The 18,583-nt window shown below is 47.3% G+C and overlaps 1 protein-coding gene across 6 annotated transcripts in view; it reads right to left on the bottom strand.

Annotated features, from left to right (window-relative positions):
* The window catches only part of MASP1 (MBL associated serine protease 1), a 61,286-nt gene that overhangs the window by 5,605 nt on the left and 37,098 nt on the right, over positions 1-18,583 (bottom strand). For 3 of the 6 annotated variants that reach the window (XM_045502631.1, XM_045502635.1, XM_045502633.1), the window contains 3 exons: positions 13,421-13,558; positions 12,539-12,613; positions 6,103-8,591 (listed from right to left, as the gene is read on the bottom strand). In XM_045502631.1, the coding sequence (XP_045358587.1) occupies positions 7,708-8,591; positions 12,539-12,613; positions 13,421-13,558 (1,097 nt within the window). In that variant the 3' untranslated portion in view covers positions 6,103-7,707. Of the gene's footprint in view, positions 1-571; positions 686-2,094; positions 2,233-6,102; positions 8,592-12,538; positions 12,614-13,420; positions 13,559-16,568; positions 17,307-18,583 lie in introns of those variants that run through there. The other 3 variants (XM_045502632.1, XM_045502634.1, XM_045502636.1) reach the window with 2 other exon arrangements.

Raw genomic sequence — 18,583 nt, 5'->3', positions numbered from 1 at the left:
GATTCTTGCGTTAGATTCTTCAGTTAGAAGTCTCTTTCTTGTGAATTCCAATGGTACCTCATCTGTTCCCCTCCTATAGGACTCTCTGCTTCCTATCTTATACTAGAGGTCTCTGTGTTCATATTCATAGTAGGCTGTAAGTTCCTTGGGGTGCAGGAACTGGCTCTTAATTACACTGTGTTCTTAGATCCCGGCATAATGTCAGTAGGTAAGTATGTGCTGAACCGAACTGAATCAGCTGATGGTCTAGATTTTATAAAAGAGAGGGTCAGCTTGGATCATCTGTGCGTGACTTACCTGAAACCATGGATTCATAGAAGCCTGAAGTGTCTTTAGAAAATATCTAGACTGGGATCCTTATTTTACTTATAAAAACTGAGGGCTGGACTTCAACGACTTGCTCATGGTCTCACTACCTCAAATCATAGCCTTGGGCTAGGACTGAGGCCTCTGGACTCCAGTTCTAGCTCATTCTTCGTCCCAGGTGTCCTGCCCTGATGAGTGAGTGAGTGGACACAGTCTATGCCTGGAACCACTGTTGGCTTCAGGAGTCAGCCTGCCCCTCACTCACCCAGGATGATTTTGAAGTCAGAAGGTCTGATCAGGTCTGAGTCCTGTAGGGCTGGGTATTCTGGATTGAGTAACTGGTGGAGGCAGTGAGCCGCGGTCACAATCCAGCTGGAGCCTGAGAACAGAATTGTACATATGTACTGCCCTAGACTGCCCCCTCCTGCCTTCTATTGCCTTGAGCTGAGAGCTTCAGACTACTTCAGGCTTTCCCCTTTCCATTGTGTTTCACAGCCCGAATTCAGACACTCATTTGACCCTAATCTGAAGATCAGGATTTAAATCTGTGATTTCATCTATCTATTCTAACCAAGAGGCCAAGACTGAACATCTTCAATGGGATTTTAGGGCTCCCTTAAACCTATGGGCTTGGTGAACTCTACACAGCCCAAGATGGGTCCGCAAAAAGCCTTGTGCTTACTGGCTACCCTTTAGGCATCAGCCTCAACTGGGAACTTCTTAGAAATGCAGACTCTCAGGCTCTGCCTCAGATTTACTGAAATAGAATCTTTATTAATTCTATGATAAAATCTGGGGATTTTAACAAGACCCTCAAGTAATTCCTATTCATATTAAAGTTTGAAAAGCACTGATCTAGCACGGACATGTCCTTACCTGACTGTACTGTCAGGAAGGTGAGTCAGTGAGAGATGAGGCTGGCAGCCTGGGAGCTGCCCAGGCAGATGTGTACCCATTCAGGCCTTCTGATCTCTCAGAGATCAGACCAGGAACTGGCCAGGGACTCTAGGTTGCTATTCATTTTTCCTATGATGTCAGAGCTGGAATGGATCTTTGATCATGTGGACCAAACTGCAATAGGAAGAGCTGCCAGCCATTTCTTTCCCACCCTTACTCCCCTTCCCACCCACGTTCACTCCTTGCAAAATCCTGACCGTCCTATTTCCTAATCCTTTCGAATCTGCCTTATTTCTTTCCCTTATCCCATGTCCTCATGCTGAGGCTAATGACTTCCCTCCCTACAATTGCAATGGCTACCTCCCTGAATTCCTGGCTTCTGGATTCACTCTTCCTTCAATCCGTGTTACCCCGGCAAGAAGTTTCCAGAATACGTTTATAAATCTGCAGCAGCCTTCAGGATAGATCTAAATTCCTAAATATGGCACTCAGGGCCTTTGTAAATCTCCCTTCCCTGACTTCTCCAGGGTGAGTTTCCTGGTTCTCCCCAGTCCCACAGCCCTAGTCACCATGCCTTTGAGCTGCACATAGGTGCTTTGTAATTCATGTTTGAGGGTCTGACTCCTTGACTTAGTCCTTCCCAGTGCCAGAGACTGACCAGGACTTCATAGGTGTTTGTTGACTGAAGGAGCAACCTAGAGCAGGAACACATGTCTCCTAGCTGCAGTTAAGGACTCTTCCTACCACACTGTCCTTCTGGGTCCTGCTACTAGTGTGGGCAGTGATTCTCAATGAAGAGATCTTGATCAGTCTCTAGAATGAAGGTTGGTTCCCTTCACTTTCACCCAGTCCCCAAATCCTGGGTCCCCCACCCTTTCCACATCTCCTTACCTAGAAGGGAGCCCCCACAGAAGGGCTGCTCACTCCAGTGTGACAGCATGGCAATCCAGGGGGTGGTGCCCTTCTGGGCTGGGCGTCCATTGAAGATCCTGGCCATCAGCTTCCGGGAGAACTTGGGGAGCCCACACACTGCAGCCAAAGGAGGGAGGGACAGATCACACTCTGGGCTTCATCTTGCTCTTTGCTAGAGGTATGAGCTCATCATCGTCTTTTAGGAACATCTATTATTTTTGATTTCCCAGCATTCACTGCACTTTAAGTAATAGCACCCCAGTTTTCCTCTGGGGTCTACTCTTCCCTCATTCTTAGTCCATTATGTCCTGAGTTGGAATGATCTTACATCTGTTTCCAGACATAGGAATGTGACCCAGACCTAATGAATTAAATCCTCTCATCCTCTGGGGACAACAATTGCTCAGAGATGGGAATGTAACCCTGGCTAGCCCAATGAAAGCTGGCCTTGGGAATTTTGCTAAACGTATTAGAAAAAGAGAAGGCCTTTCTCTATTGGGGTTGCTAAGCTGCTGGTTATAATCCAAGATCTATCAATGATCACTTCATTGAGAGTCTTCAGAGAATGATGCTACTAATGGAAAAAAGTGGGTCTAGATGATGAAGGATGAAGCAAGAGAGATATAGTATCCTGATATTTGGGTTCCTTGATCTAACCATACCTGAAGTCTTGTGATTTGGACTTTTTAGCTATGTGAGCCTATAACACAAACACTCTCTCTCTCCCTCCCTCCCCTGCCCTCTCTCTCTTCCCTAAGCTATTTGTATTGGGTTTCTTTTACATGAATGAAAGAGTCCTGACTAATAAAGAATTTTCATGCTCTATCCAGGGGGATCTCTTTTCAGAGAAGCCCTTCCTCAGGGCCTTGGGGGGTTGAAGACCCCTCCAAGGGTCTCCCTGATCCATATTGTTTCCACTGACTTGGATTCACAGACACAGACACACAGCACCTTACAGCTGAACAGCCTTGGAGACCATCTAGTCTATCCCTCTCATCATACACCTAAGGAAACTGAGGCTTTAAGAAGGGAATTAACTTGCAAAGAGCTACTCTATGAGTTAGTGGCAAAATTCTAATCTAGGTCTCCTGACTTCAGGGCTTTTCCCACCATATCCAGCACCACTAACTCTTACTATGTGACTTCCTAGAGCACTCATACCCTAAGCCCCTGGATCGAGGTAGCCATTTGCCTTCTTAGAAGCTGTCACCAGGCTGCTGAGTAGGGCTGAGGAAATCCCAGATGGATGTGCTTTAACCTTGACTGCATCTTCAGTATCTTCCAGTAGCTTCATTCTACATGCCCTTGGCTAATGTCCCAGGCTAATGTCCTGTCCCCACTCCCAGCAGAATATCAGAGCCCACTGTGTGGGAACTCTCCCAAGCATTCTCTCTCCATCTTCCCCTGTCTATAAACCTTTTTCTCTTCAGAACTAATTCTGGACTCTGGATCTTCTCACTTCCACACTCTTGGGGACCTGGCTTGGGAGATTCTCATTCCTCTCTGATATCTTGAATCTTTCCTTTGCCCACATCTCCAAAACATGGCCGTGTTCTCATCCTAAAATCGCACTTCCACTTTCCTGGCTTCTCACTCATTCTACAGTCTCTCCTTCTCCTCCCTTCCATAGCCAAACTTATGGAAAGAGGAATTGACAGTTAGTCTCCACATCCTCTCCTCTCCTTTGGAGGTGGATTTGGAAGAAGAAAGTGCCAGACTGTGCATATACTTGGAAATAAAGTGGCTATTTGGACATTTAGTAGATCCACAACAATATATGGAGGTAGAATGACTCTGGGCCCATACATAGGACTTCAAAAGACATGTTTTCATGTGTAAGAAAACAGGATTTGAAATTTTCTGTCACATATTCTCTACATCCAGGAATTCCCCTTGCCCTCTGGCTCCTTATTATTAAAGCTGATTGTTTTAGGCGAGGCTGGATACAATTCTGACTTTTGAAAGAGCAAAGTAGAAAGCAAAGTTGGAAATTTAAACTTTCATTTGAAGAGTCAAGGATTGTAGTAAAAGATTTGTAGGTTTCAAGGAACCCAAACCCAGAGAACTAAGCATATAATCATATAATTTTTACTATAGGTCATAGAGAAAAGTGGATGTAAGGATAGTTGCCTGCCTCAAGAGAGAGAGATAAAACCTAGGAAAAGTCTGGAGACAGAGGGGGGAAATGAGGGAGGGAGAGAGGAAGGAAGGAAAGAGAGAGAGAGAGAGAGAGAGAGAGAGAGAGAAGAGAGGAGGAGGAGGAGGAGAAGGAGGAGGAGGAGGAGGAGGAGGAGGAGGAGGAGGAGGAGGAGGAGGGAGAGTTGGAGATTTAAACACAGCAGGGGCCCTGCTTCCTAGAGCCTCTGAGTGGACAGTAGAGGTCCTTGTCCCTGGGGAGTGTCCTGCCTGGAGGTTAGCTTCAGACTGTCCTGTGGCATTGGCACTGCTGACTACTGTACCCTTCCTGATACTGCCTCCCTGGCTTCTGAAGCACTTCTCTTCCTGTGTTTCTGACCCCTCTTTTTGGTCTCTTTCTTGGAGTTTCTCTTCTCTCCATGCCTTCCATGCTGTGGCACCCTTGATCAGTCCTTGGCCCATTCTTCTGGACACTTCCAGTAGATAATAGCAGTCTCCTGTGCCATCCTACTGTACCCTGATGGATTCCAAATCAGTATCTCTGACCTGGCTTAACTTCTCAGTGATTCCCTTCTTGCTTATTCATTCCTTACATCTCCAGCTGGATTGCTCGTGACCTTCTCCCCTCTGATATTCCAGATGTCTGTTAAGGTCTGCATAGATTGCATCCTAAAGCTGGTAAAAAAAAAAAAATCACCAGGGGAAGTAGAGAGTAATGTGACTCCTCCCTGCCATGTCACAGGGTGGTTTCCATGTAACCTCATGATACCTCAGTGTCTCGATATGTCACAACATAAAGTCCTAATATTTAGAGGATAGTAAAAATCTGAAACACATTAGAACGCAAGACAGGATAGTGCTCGAGACCAGCTACATATACAATGTCAAGCATAATTTAGGATTCTTTTAGTTCTCAATAGTGTAAAAACCATGATATTTTCATTATGATACAAACCCCAAACAAAGGCAAACCATGAGCACATCCATGGAGAGCCCTCATGAGCAGGTTAGCTGTGCCCCCCTCCCCACCAGCTCCGTGCCTGCACTATTTCACACCAGGCCTATACACTGAGCCCTGCTGAATACATCATTTGGAGGTTTTAAACTCCCCCAGCTCCCACATCTGCACTGGCTTAGCCATAGGTCTGGTGGGTTTGCATCTTTTTCTCCAGCACCTTCCCCCTCCCCCCACTTCCCACACTGTGCTGCCCACCCTCAGAATCCTCTGCTGGTGAGACCCAGGAATCTGCATTTCTAAGGAGCACTCCAGGTGATTCTAATATACTCCCAATTAGAGAGTTACTGGTTACAGGACATAGTGCAAACATTGTATGGCCTTTAAGACTCCTTCCACCTTCCCTGATTCCCTGATGCACCTCTCCACTCAGGCATGCTTCCCTGCTTGATCTTCATCCACACTGGCCCTTCTCTCCTGTCTCCTGGTGTGTTCTCTGCAGCCTGTTTATAAAGCTTCCCAAATCCCCTTCAGCCCTGTGACTCTCCCACCTTCAAGTGCCCACAGTGCTGTGATCTCTACTCTTCTTACGACACTTCCCTGCTTTCACCTGTGTGAGACAAGGATGCACGTGACCCTGTCTTGCATGCTAGTTTGGCCTCTTTGAAGTCAAGGACTTAAATGACAGGTGCTTCAGTGAAGGCACACGCAGCCTGGGGGGACACATGTCCATAACTGACTCCATTCCTCATTTTACCCTTTCTTGGATGATGTCCAAATGACAAAAGTTGTACCTTTTCTGTAATGGGAGAGAGAGTAGCTTAATGAGGGGCCAGTCTCCTTCAAAAGGTCAAAATACACAAACATCAACAATAACCAAACCTCAGAATGAAGGCTGTTGGTTATCCACAGAGGGTTTATTTCCACTTTAGACCCCTGACAGGAGAAACGAGCACAGAGGCACTTTGCAGAGTAGTGAAGCTTGTGGTATGAAATATACAAAATACAGCATTCTCTATGTGTACTGTTCATAGACATAGGAGTGTGTTTCATGAACTGATTGGACAAGCGGACACTTCCCAATGTTCTCTTGGAATTCTTCTCAAGAGACTTCTCTGGCTGCCTTTCTCTGATGGAGAATCCCCAGAAAAGCAAGCTCTGGGGAGGAGGAACACAGTCAGCCCTGTGAGAGCCAGGGAAAGGCTCTGGCAGTCAGAAGACTGAATGCTAGCAGTAGAAGAACGCTGAGAGGGATCTGATGTCTTCCTTTTCTAGGTGAGGAAACTGAGGCCCAGAAAGGGAAAGTGATTTGTGAGAAGTTATACAGCCAGTTAGGGGACTGGAACCCAACACTCTTGGCTGTCTCTCTCTCTTCCCTGCAAGAGAAGTCTTCATGGGCAAGTCTCTGCTTCCCATGACTCGGGCTCCTGGAAACTGGAGGGGTGGATCTCTCTGAACATCCATGCCAGGTGGGTTCTCTGAAGAGCTCAGACTGTGGGCACGCTGGGTAGTCTGGTGAGATCGGGTTACTCCTAATGTCCTGAGCCCACCCTTCTTCCATTTTCTTGCCCAGAAGCCCAACGGGACACAGTGTGGGCCCTCTCTTTTTCTAAACAATCCAGCTGGGTCTCCACACCTAGGGCTGGGGCTCAGGTCGCCCTTTCAGAAGATACACTTCAAAGCTGGAAGTTTGCTTCATGCTTGTCTGGAGCGGCAGGTGTGGACGCCCATGTTGTCAGCTGATATTGGAGAGTAACATATGGGTCTAAATGATGTGTTCAGAATTGACAATAGGAATTTATCAGGGATGGGAGGCTTCCCACTGATATTCTCCTCCTCCTGGTCACCACAACACCTTCCCAGCTTTCTCGTTGTCCTTTGAAATTCCTTTAATAGAGAACACAGGCATATGGCTTGGACTACAAGAAGCTTTTGGGAGAGAAACCTAAGGAACAAAAGTATGCCAAGGTATCACCCTAGGAGACAGGGCCTCGGGGGTCTGATCCGTGTCTTCGAAAAACCCTAGAAGAGACTAGACTTGTCTGTGCCAGGGCTGATCAGGGAAAACATACGGACTCAGCATTCAGCTCAACATAAGGAAAGATTTTCTAACAATCAGGTCCCAGCTCGGGCACACCAACAGTGCGAGGAGTGGGTTTGGTAAGTGACTAGGAGTGCATAAGGCCACCGGGGTCAAGCGCTCCCAAAGAGGAGTGTTGGGATTGGCCAGAGGTCTAGTCTCCCTCACTGTGCTGCCGGGGAGAGTGAGGCCTACAGAGGGGCAGGGGCTTGCTCAGGGCCATGCACCCAGGTCTCTTATACAGCCTTTTCCTATACCACACTGCTGGCTCTCAGGGCCCCTGGGCTGTCTTGGGAGGATGAGAACAGCGCGTTCCATTCCATCTGGTCTGGTGAGTAACGTGGAGTGTGCCGTCGGAAGTGCGTGTGCAGACTCACTCAGGCTGGGGTGGGGCAGGCAGGCCCTGAGGAAGTCAGTCAGCTCACCGTTCCACCTGGAGCGCCCCCAGGCCTTGTGGGGAGCCCATCTGCTCCCACAACCAGTCCACGTAGTTGGAGACCTTTGTGTAGACCCCATAGACCTGCTTGCTGCCGCATTCTTCAGGGCCCCCCCATGACACCAGGCCTTGGGCCACCCAGCGCTGGGTCAAGTCATCCAGAATGACAAAGGCTCCACCGCTGTCTCCAAGGCACGTGTCCTTGCCACCCTCATAATAGCCGGCACAGAACATGTTCTCCGTGACACTGTAGTTACCCGATCGAGACTCATAGCTGGTTTTGCACTCAGCGTGTGGCACCACAGGTAACTTGACGTACTGCAGGACATCGGACAAGGTCCGTGTGCCACTGCTGATGATTTCATCCACTGTCACGTTAGGATTGGAGATGCCCCACCCAGCTACCAGGCCCAGCATGTGGGGCTCCGGGCCTTCGGGCTCAGGACTTGGTAGGCAGATGGGCATGACATGGGGTCCCAGGGGCACAGGTTCCTGAAGCTGCACCAGAGCTATGTCATGGTTGTAGTTCTGGATGTTGAAGTCTGGGTGGAGCACCACTTGTGCAGCTGAGCTGTTGACAGCGCCTGATTTGTCCCGCACATCGTGCAGGCCCAGGTAGACAGTGACATGCTCCTTGGAGACCGGTGTCACTGTGTTGTCTCTTCGCTGGGAGCGCAGCACATGGGCTGCTGTGAGGATCCAGGACTCGGAAAGCAGAGCCCCACTCCCAAACCACTTGTCATTTGGCACCCTTGAGGTGTCCTCCACCACTATCAGGGCCTGCCATGGAAAGAGGCCGGGCTCGGCATTCCGACCCCCAATGATTCTCTTGACCAGGTTTGGCAGAGAGCGGGAGGGCTGACCACACACTGTAAGGAGAAGGAGGGAATGGGGACAAGAGACAGAGACTGGTCAGGTCAGACATATGGAAAGAGCTGCTGAAAGAAATTCACATCATTCACTGTAGATTATGCCACACGGGACCCTACTCTACATCACAGGGCCACACTAGCCTGGGAGAGTTCTGCACAGGTGTCATCTTCGACTTAGGTCTTTCTGGTCTGGCCTGTGTATGGTCTGGCCCTTCTGTAGCCAGTGCCATCGACAGACCAGACCATTTCATGTGTGGGGGCTTCACCATCCTGAATCATTTCCAGCCAACATCACTTTCGGCTTTGACCAGCTCATATTCCAGAAGAGGCCCATGCTGTGGGTACTTAGAAAAGTTCTGAAAACCATAAGTCATGGGCTTTGAGCAATGGAAGGAAACTAAAAGACTGTCTGGCGGGTCACAGCAAACACTGGGCTGGGAGTCAAGATATCTGGGGACTTGACCCAGCTTCTCTCTCCTATGTCCTGTGTGACTCTAAGTAAATTTGTCTCTTAATTTTTGATCTGCTAAATGAAGCAGTTGGCCAATATGATCTCCATGGAACCTTCAAATTCCAAATTCCCTCAATTTTTATTTCATTTTCCATGGCCATCCCCATTTTATGGGAGTAAAACTCTCCAGAGGTTAAGCAATTAGCCCAAGACACATGACTATTAAGTTAGTAGGAGAATTAACTAGATTCTAAGATCAATGTCTTGTCCCATATCCCACAGTACCTCATTACGTATACAGATCATGGTCATGGGCTCTGTAACTTTTTCTTCTTTGGCCTAAAGGACTCATGCTATGAATGCATGCCCAGGGCATCCAAGGTTAGGGGAAAGTGGCATAATCTACAAGCAATGATGCATGGGCTCTGCTCTGAGCCACCCATCATTGCACCCAGGGACCATGTAGTACCTTCAGGGGAAGAAGAAAGGTCTGATCAAACTTCGTTCCACTGAGTTGTACCCCGAGCATGCACATGCACCACCAGCCTCCTGCAGCCAAATGTCTTTGGCCCATGAGCAGAGAGGGTCTTCAGTACCAGTCCCCTACTGGCCAAGAACAAGCTCACATGGGCCTTCCCAGCAGGGCTCTTAGGCTTGGGAGGTGAGCCTGGTGTGAGTGTGGGCTTCCTCCTGGTTGCAAATGGCCAGGATACATTCTTTGGTTCTGGATACTTTCAACAATTCTTTAAAGACCAAGGAATATTTGTGTTTTCTTGGCAACTTTGGGAGGTCAGGCTTTCAGCGACCTAATGTTTTTCAGATGCTCTTCTTCCTGATGCCAAAAGCTTCTGACATGATTCTTAGGCACTCTGTCCTTCACATCAGGCCAGATGTGAGCTGGCCTTTGCTAATTCTCTGTGGCCTGGTCTTTCAGAGTTGAAGGCCAGACTCCCAATTACAAGCAGCAGCCTACAAGGTGACATCCCAAGGCAATCTGTGACTGGCCCTGCACAACAACTCACTTAGTGCTGAAAGGGCCTCATCTGGTAAGGGACATGCCTGTGGTTGAGTTCATGCTTACAACAAAGCCAGCTCTGAATGGTGCCTTTCTTCAATGTCAGAGCTGGGGAAGCTTGGAGCACCACTAATTGACAGATGGAGAGATCGAGGTTCAGAGAAGGCAAGTGACATACTCCAAGTCATTAGTGACAGAGCCAGAAGTAGAGCCTGTTTCTTCTAACTCTTGTTTTATTTTCTGCACTAAAGTCTGCTTTTCATCTTGATGTGCTTTTGTCCTTTCAAGAGGTTGAATGATGCAACAAGCCTTGAGCGAGCTCATTGAAATGGGACCTTCTTTTTGGCTGCTACCCTTTTCCATCCAATCTTTCCTGGAATAAAGGAATCTTCTTGAAAAAATAGAGCTTCAGCTGCACTGAAGCCAAATTCAGACTCTAGAGCACTGGAAGGTACTGAGGGAGGGCCCTTAAAACAAAAATATAATATTCTAGAATTCTGGGTCCATGAGGATGCCATGAAACATAGAGTTAAGAATGGCTCAACATTGCTTGTGTTGACAGCAAAATTCTTGGCTTCATCTTCCAGCTCTGCCCCTAACTTTGTGGATAGCTTTGGATAAATCAGTGCTCCTCACCGATCCTCAGTTTTCTCACACGTAAAATGAAGGGCAGAGAGTATTTGCTTAATAAGATTCTTTGGAAAGGTGGATGTTATGATGCTAAATAAAATGGCTTTCTCCTTTCTGGCTTGCTTTTGGGTTCAGTTTTGGTGTTTTAGGAGGAAAGGATTTAGAAATCTCTGGCATGGTCCAATGGTGAACCACAGTTCTTCCCAATACCAGGTGTTAAAAGAATTTCATGACTCACTGTATCCAAGATGCTTTGTGTAAATATAGAGGATGATAACCATTGAAGGTTATAGAATGTTATGGATCACTTGGTCCTACTCCCTCACTTCTGAGGTATGGAATCTTAGCCCCAGATATTACTTACCAAAGATCACAATAAGAAAATGACAGCACCAGGACTAGGACCCAAGCCCCTGACTCCCAGCTCAATGCCTCTTCCCCTTCCAGAGGTTGCAATATGGCTGCCCAGGATGGAATCCACCTGCAATGTTTTTACCTTTGGCCCACATAGTATTTTAGCAAAATGGGGATTTGGCTTTCCAGTTTTCCACAGCTCCACCATTCCCCATCTTCTCTGAGGGTTCACATTGGGTGTGCTCTGTGCCCTTGGGTGTGATCCTGGCTAAGCCTGAATGAGATGATGGGGATCACCAGAGTATGAGTGGGTTGACCTTTCCTCCGCTTCACCTCCTCCAACTTCTTTCTTAAGTATAAAACCCTCCCAAGTGAAGTCTTCCTAACCAGTCCTGACTCCACTCCCAGACTACCACACGCAGTGAATTCCTCCTTCTGTAGGATCTCATAGCAACTGTGATGGCCAACATAGAATGCTAACATTTTCTTTGGTTCTTACAGATAATGGTAGACAACCCTATAGTCTTTCTATTTTAACATCTGTATGTAACATATAGAAGCCTACTGAGTGGATATTGAGGGTTACTAAAAGGTACCGTTCAGATAATACACTGTCTCAGTTTACCCCACACTCTAATTCAGTAAAATACAAATGCCACACAACATTTAACTATACTGCAAAGCTCCTGCTGTTCCAGCAAATATGTAGGTGGGGTCAGCATCACTCCTCAGTGCTGTCCTGAATGGTTGTATCTTTTAATGAATTCTGCTTGATTAATTAAGTCAATTCTGCTATTTTTGCTTTTATTAAGAGTGTATATTTCTGTGCCATGACTATTAATTTTCTTTTTGGTGTGGATTATTTGTTTCACCCTACAGAGTGTGTTTGAGGCTACAGTTTTCTAGAAAGTTGATTTGAATATATGTGTGCACTATGATTGCAATGCAAATCACCTATACTTTTAATGCTAACACAAATATCCACAAAATGTCTCCCAAATCTCTATGCACAGTGACACTTTCTGTTACCACAAAGTTCTTTTTTCATCTTAGAGTGGGGTGAGTAGGTGAGCCATGGGGCTGCAGTGGTCAGTAAGACTTGAATACATTGCTCTTTGGAGGAACTTCTTATTCTGTCCTATAGTTGTCCATTATTTGTCCTATGTTGCTCATCTCTACAACACAGTGAGTACTTGAGGACAGAGTGCCCACTTTCTTGATTTCTCTGGTGCACAGGAGGTGCACACACAAACTGTTGGAGGGAAAGCCTGGTGGGAATGGAGCAGAACTGCAGAGAGAAGAGATAGGAAGGCTCTTGGCGTGATAACAGAGGCTGAATGTAGAGGCTGGATGGTTTGCCAAGACATGATCTTGGGCTCTCTGAGGTAGCCCTTAACAAAGGACCAAAGCATCATGTTCCCCATCCACTCTCCATCAATAGCCAGAGCACCTTGGATGGGAGACCTGGAGGCAGAGGACTTGAGGGTCAGGTACCTGGCAGACATGTGGGCTGGCTTCTCCCCAGTACTTCATTCATCCAGACTCCTTGGGCAGAACAGGTATATATACCTGGGAGAGTGAAAATAGATGGGAGAAAAGGGAGAGAATGGTTGATTTGTAGCACATGGAAAATAGATCTGGGTTCTTGATTCTTTTATAGTAGGCCATTGCAAGGGGTCTCTCCGATGCCATTCTCTTTAGGCCAGTCCTCTCTGCACCCTGAAGGACCTTTCTAAAATTAGAATCTATGCCTTCCCTCTGCTCACAATCACCAAGAGCTCCCCATTGCCCTCACAAACAAACAGCACACTCTTCAGCATGGTGTCCAAAGCTCTGTACAATCTGACTCCTGTCTGTCTGGGGCTGCCCGCTTCCTTTGATCCAGCCCAGCCCCTGGAAGGCACTTCCTCCTTCTCAGTCACCAGTCCTTTGCTCCTGCAGTTCCCTGTGGTGCACTTGTCTGCCCTCCTTTCCCCACTTAATAAACTCGTGTCCACACTCGTGTCCGCCATCTCATCTGAGTCTCACATTAGCTCTATGAGTTCCCCTTTTGAAAAGTGAGGGCTTTGAAGCTTAGAGAATTTTCTTAGTACCAGTCTGTGGCAGAGGCAAAACTGATTGGCTTTACCGTCTCCCTGAGGGTTCCTTTTCTGCCAGGGGCTCTGAGTGTGCATGTGAGGATTTTGGGGGTGCCATGTGGCCTAACCCGTGGGATGTCAGCTTGAGGCAGGGAGAGGTAAGACATGCCCTCAGGTGTTTCTCTTTCCAATTCCTCCCAAACTTCGGCCAGTAGACTGGCTGCCTCATCCTCCAGTCCAACCCTGAGGCCCAAATGGTACAAGGTGGGAGTGGGCTGGTTTAGCATGGAGGGCTCACCTGTGATATTGTGGAGCATCTTGTAGTAGGGCTGCTGGCAGGAGTATCGGATCTCAGATTTGTATGTGGTAAGTTTGTTCCTGGTGGAGAAGGTGATTTGCCCATGTTTCAGCTCTGCTGGGGCTCCACAGTCTGCAACTGAGAGAAGAGAGTAACACCTCTTAATTACCCTGTGCTCTTCTCCTTGGGGCCATATGAAGGATCTGTCTCATATAGATGTGCAGGTTGTGCACTGCACACAAGTTCAGAGAGCAGTGCTCTAGTCTATGAGAATGGTACCCTAGAGATTTTACAGGGCCTTTGCCACCATGAGTAGCTCTGCTTTTGGGGTCTCTTCCATCTACTGTGGCACTACTGTGTGGCCAACTCACCTGGCCTTGTGTCAACTCCAGGGCAGGGGCAGGGCTGCTGAGATTTAAGCAGACCCCAGTCTCTTCCCCACATAGTCCTTTCTTTGACTTCCAGTTCTATTGTGCAATCCTCTTAGTCTCTCCTGCCCAAGCATGAAGCCTGTAGCTCATTGAAAAAACTCTGGCTGACAGCAACCAAGGAATCATCAGTTCTTCCAGACCCGACCACATGCTGAGCAAGAGCAGTTAATGTGCTCACATTGGTGCCTGGCATAAAAATACCAAAAACAAACAGAAAGACAGCAGCTCCTGCATGAACACACAGCCCCACCCTGCTGGCTTTCTGTGGGCATCCTGGCCACAGAAGGTGGGAGATGGGGCCCAGGGTGGGCTAAGTTTGAATCGTTCACCTGCTTATGTTCTCCAATTGTTGGGGCTGGATGTTGGGCTTGGCTGTAGGATGCCTGCTCCTCAGAGGTGGTCTTAGGGGGTTGCCAGCACAAAGTCCAGTACAAGTCTGTCAGAAGCCCAAGTCATGGGCTGAGGACCCAATTTATCAAACGGTCTCTTCAGGGACTTCTTTTAGGGGGTGGTGCTCATTTCTAAGGGCATCTTCCTTTTAGGGCTAACAGCCTATGTCAGAGTTGAAGAATCACAGAAAAGTCATAGATAGAACTTTGTAGTTCATAAGGAAGCCCAAAGGCGGACAATCCAGAATACCTTTACTTTACAGATGAGCCCAGAGAGAAGATTTGACTGGCCTAAGGTCACACAACGAGGTACAATCAGAAAACTGGACCTGATTTTGAATTCAGGTTTCTTTTGAGAAAACCAACTAACAATTCCTAAGGATCTGTTTTCTAGGTAAAATGGCTTAAAATCAGTATTAGCTGGGTAATGATGGACATTAACTATTAATCTGATAATTTCAGAGGATAGCACTCCACAAAGAAGAACTTCCAGAATCCCCCCTCCTTGGGAAGCAGAGAGAGGGCAATTTCCCCCTGAGATGCTACCCAGAATTTGTGATTTTTAAGTTTAGAACTCTAAATTTATCATTTTGATCGAATAAAGAGTTACCTAATTTAAAACATAGATGGCTCCAAGGCCCTTCGATGTGGAGGAGAGCGGTGACAGCTGAGGGTAACAGCAGGTGTCTCCTATCCACAAGGAAGGCAAAAGCCAAGAGAACCGGCTAATGTTTTGTCTTGACCTCTAGTCTCCCTAGACAAATCGTTCCCATTCATTTTGATAACCCAAAACTAGAGACACTGTTCTACTCTGTATGATGAAGGTCAGCACTAGGGTCACCAGAGGTGATAACATCTATTATTTAAAGATATAAAACAGTTTTAAATGTTCTTTCCTGCTGAGTCTCAAAGCAGATCTTTCTTCCTTTTTTAGGAAATACCATTCACTGGTGCCTGGATCTTGGTATTACTGTTGTGTCTCTGAGCTTTGGTTCATTTTACCTATCCTCTGGACCTAATACCTAGTTCCAGGGGGAGAAATTGCAGGGTTGGGCTTAGATCCTAGAAGCCCTGGCTAGAAGTTCAGTCTATTGAGAGACTGTTACTTGGCCAGCAATGGTGGGGAGATATTTCTTGAGTACCTGCTTTCTCATCACTCTAGAGAAGGAACTTTGCTGGCCCTCTAGGCAGATGGAGGTGATAAATAGTATATAATAGAGGGTTGCTTTAGCTTGGGACTTCTCCCAAGTCTATAGTATCAGGTGAAGAGCCATGCCTCTCTGGGACCTGGAGACAACTTCCCTTTCCCGGGGGCCTTGAGCCCCACCTGGTGCAATCAAAGATGCTATACCCAGAGCCTCCTTCCTCAGCTAGCCTAGCCTCTTTGCTTTGGAAGGGGTCTCATCCTTTCTCTAACACTCCCTCTGGCCACTTCCCCACTCTGGAATCAAAACGCTCTTCCTTTTTTCCATTCCTGTGGACGCCCTTTCTCATCATTCCCTGGGATGGGACGCACCCCACACCCTGTCTCTGCTGTCACTACTGGCTGCCATTTATTTTCCTTCGACACATCTTTCTTGACCTGCCATCCTGAGTGTGCTTTGCCATAATCTGGGGCTTCCTGCAGAACAACACACCATGGGCTCCCCTGGCACTCACCCCAGCATCTCTTGGCCCCACCCTCGGTGCACCTGTTCTCCAGCATCACACACCCTCACTGTGCCGCTCACTCGCCTGCTTTCCCCACACGGGAAACCATGTGGTCCACGCTCTGGCCACCCTTGAGGCCTTGATCAAGCGCTGCTGCTTCTTGAAAGCCTTTTCTCCATCTTCTACTTGGAGAGGGCTGCTTCCCTATTTCCCCTTGCTGAGGCCTCTGTTCATCTCTCTGATGCGTGCATCTTATGTTGCCCAGTGTTGCAATTATTTGGGTCCATATCCGATCTTCTGACTAAGTTAGGATCCCCTCTATCACACTGAGTAAAATATCTGTTACACATTGTGGGCTTAAACGTATTGACTTAACTGATGCCCATCTTGACTGCCCACCTCATCTCCGCTCTCGGGGGCACCCCTGCCCTAGGCTGGCACTGCCGTCTCCGGACCTGCCATTGTCCACCTGTGCAGGATTCTGCCCTCGTCGAAAGCCCTCATTAATCACCACATAGACTGACTGACTGGTCACAGTAATGAAGGGTTTCTCAGATTCGTCTATTCTGATTTTGTTCAGGCTGAAGCAGAGATTCCTGCTGCCACTAACAGAGCCCTTTATCGTGACCCATTGATGGCCCATGGCGTGAGAGCTGAGGACTGTGCTTTCAAGCGTGATACCTATCTTTTGAAACCTTTAATCAGGGAATTTTCAGAGATGCAAAATTTGTAAGCCCTGGCCCAGAGGAAAGAATACTAATAATGATAATGATAACGGGCTTTCAGTCCCGTGTTAGGTCTAGGTGGAAGCAAAACTTCTGTGGATGAGAATAGGTCTAGATTTCCTAAAAAGCCATGCTCTAGGAGTTATGGTTAGTTTCACACCTACTCATGGTTAGAAAGTAGCAACAGATAAAAATATTAAAGTCATAAAGTCACAGGTCTTCTGGCCCAGTTCAACTTGAAGTGTGGAGTGGATGAGGAACCAGGACCCACTTTGACCTGGTCAGCCTAGGGCCATGTGATTGTATATGAAATCTTGTGTCTCTGGAACCAAAGTCATTTTTCCTTTGAGAATTGTACGGTCTGCTTGGAGGGTGCTAAAAAAATCCCCCTTGGCTTTTCATTATTTTCCAGAGTAATGTTTGAGTGATGGGTGGGCCCTCCAGGAGGGAACCGTTCTCCATTACACAGCAGTTTCGACTGCTTGACGCTGTGTTGCCTTGTTCAGCATCCACACTAATCCGCACAGAAATTGGAAATGGAGCGTTGGTGGGGTAGGGAGGGGTGGAGTAGCTCTGGGGCCCCAGGGTCTTGGGTATGGTCCATTCCTGGATGTCTGCACTCTGAGGGGTCCCGTCATTCACTCTGTCTCTTGCTCTGACCCGAGTTCGTTCTCCTCATCCATTTCGGTTTCTGCCACCGTGGTGAAGATCAAAGAGGGGTCAGGAGGTGCAGAGAAAGAAAGCAGAGAGAGGAAGAGAGGGAGAGAGAGAGAGAAAGGAGAGAAAGAGAAAAATTAGCAAGCAAAGCAGAAACAGTTCATGCAGGAAATACAGAAATCGCTCCACCAGATTGATTAAGAATGCAGTTTAGGTACAGCCAGTGTGGATGACAGTTTGGGATTGTGGAATTTGTACCATTCTGAGAATTTGCATGGTCATAAGTCCTGGCTCACAAGGATTCCAGCATTCTGCCCCTGAAGCGAACTTTGTTTTCATCTGGTTTGAACCTTCATTTGACATATGGCATTCAGCATGGACAGTACTTGTGTTGGGTGGCCATGGCAAGGTGGAGGCAGGGTCAGGACAACGCTCCATCATTTCCACTTCCTGTTCCAGTGCAAGTTTCTTCACTACACATGCACACTTCCTGTCTGTTCCCAAACTCTTGCCCCACAATCCCTAGGAACTTGAAATTTCTTAGTCCTACTCATCTTTGCACCTAGGACCCAGCATATGTCTGGGATGCAGAGATGCTCGGTGAAAACCTATTCAGTGAATGAGTACAGGTGCCAGGTATGCCTGAATTGGGATTCTAATAATTCTAATCTGGGCTGTGTTGGGAGAACCAGGCCATATTCAGGAGAAAAAAAAAAATATTCCTCTTCTTTAGTACAAAATGACGGCCATTCTTTTGTATACTAACGTAAGTCACTTAAAATAGTACCATCAAATGAAGTACTTCTGTTGCAATCGAAGTGTGCATGCTTCATTGGGGAAAAATTACTATTAAACTTTTCTACCTTCCAAAAGCATGAATGAGAGAAACCAAACCTCTGCCTAGTGAGGAGTTTGGATATGGGGGGTGGGGAGGGAAGAGAGAAGCTTTTATGAACTTTCACTTACTCCTGGTGCTCCACTGGCACAGTAGGTACATTAGCCCAACTGGTCTTGAGAAGAATCAAGAGTGTAGGAAACTGAGGCTGGAAGTCTGAGTAAATTGCTTAGGGACACTCAACTGGTCAAGTCTGGATTTGATCTAGAACTTTCTGACTTTACAAACATCCTGTCTTCTCCACACCACATTCTCTTTTGCTTCCTCCTTCACAATGCGCCCTTGCTTTGCCTTGTACAGTATTCACACAGAACTTAGTCGCAGCACTACACGTGAGCCAGGCGTTGGAGAAGGTGGTGGACATGTCTGCTGGCCTTTGAGTTCCTCAGTTTCTGGACCTTTCTTTTCTACCTGAA

Source organism: Leopardus geoffroyi, chromosome C2 (genome assembly GCF_018350155.1).
Source record: "Leopardus geoffroyi isolate Oge1 chromosome C2, O.geoffroyi_Oge1_pat1.0, whole genome shotgun sequence".
Taxonomy (NCBI): domain Eukaryota; kingdom Metazoa; phylum Chordata; class Mammalia; order Carnivora; family Felidae; genus Leopardus; species Leopardus geoffroyi.
Note: the sequence above shows the minus strand (reverse complement) of the source record. Positions and strands in the feature narration are given on the sequence as shown.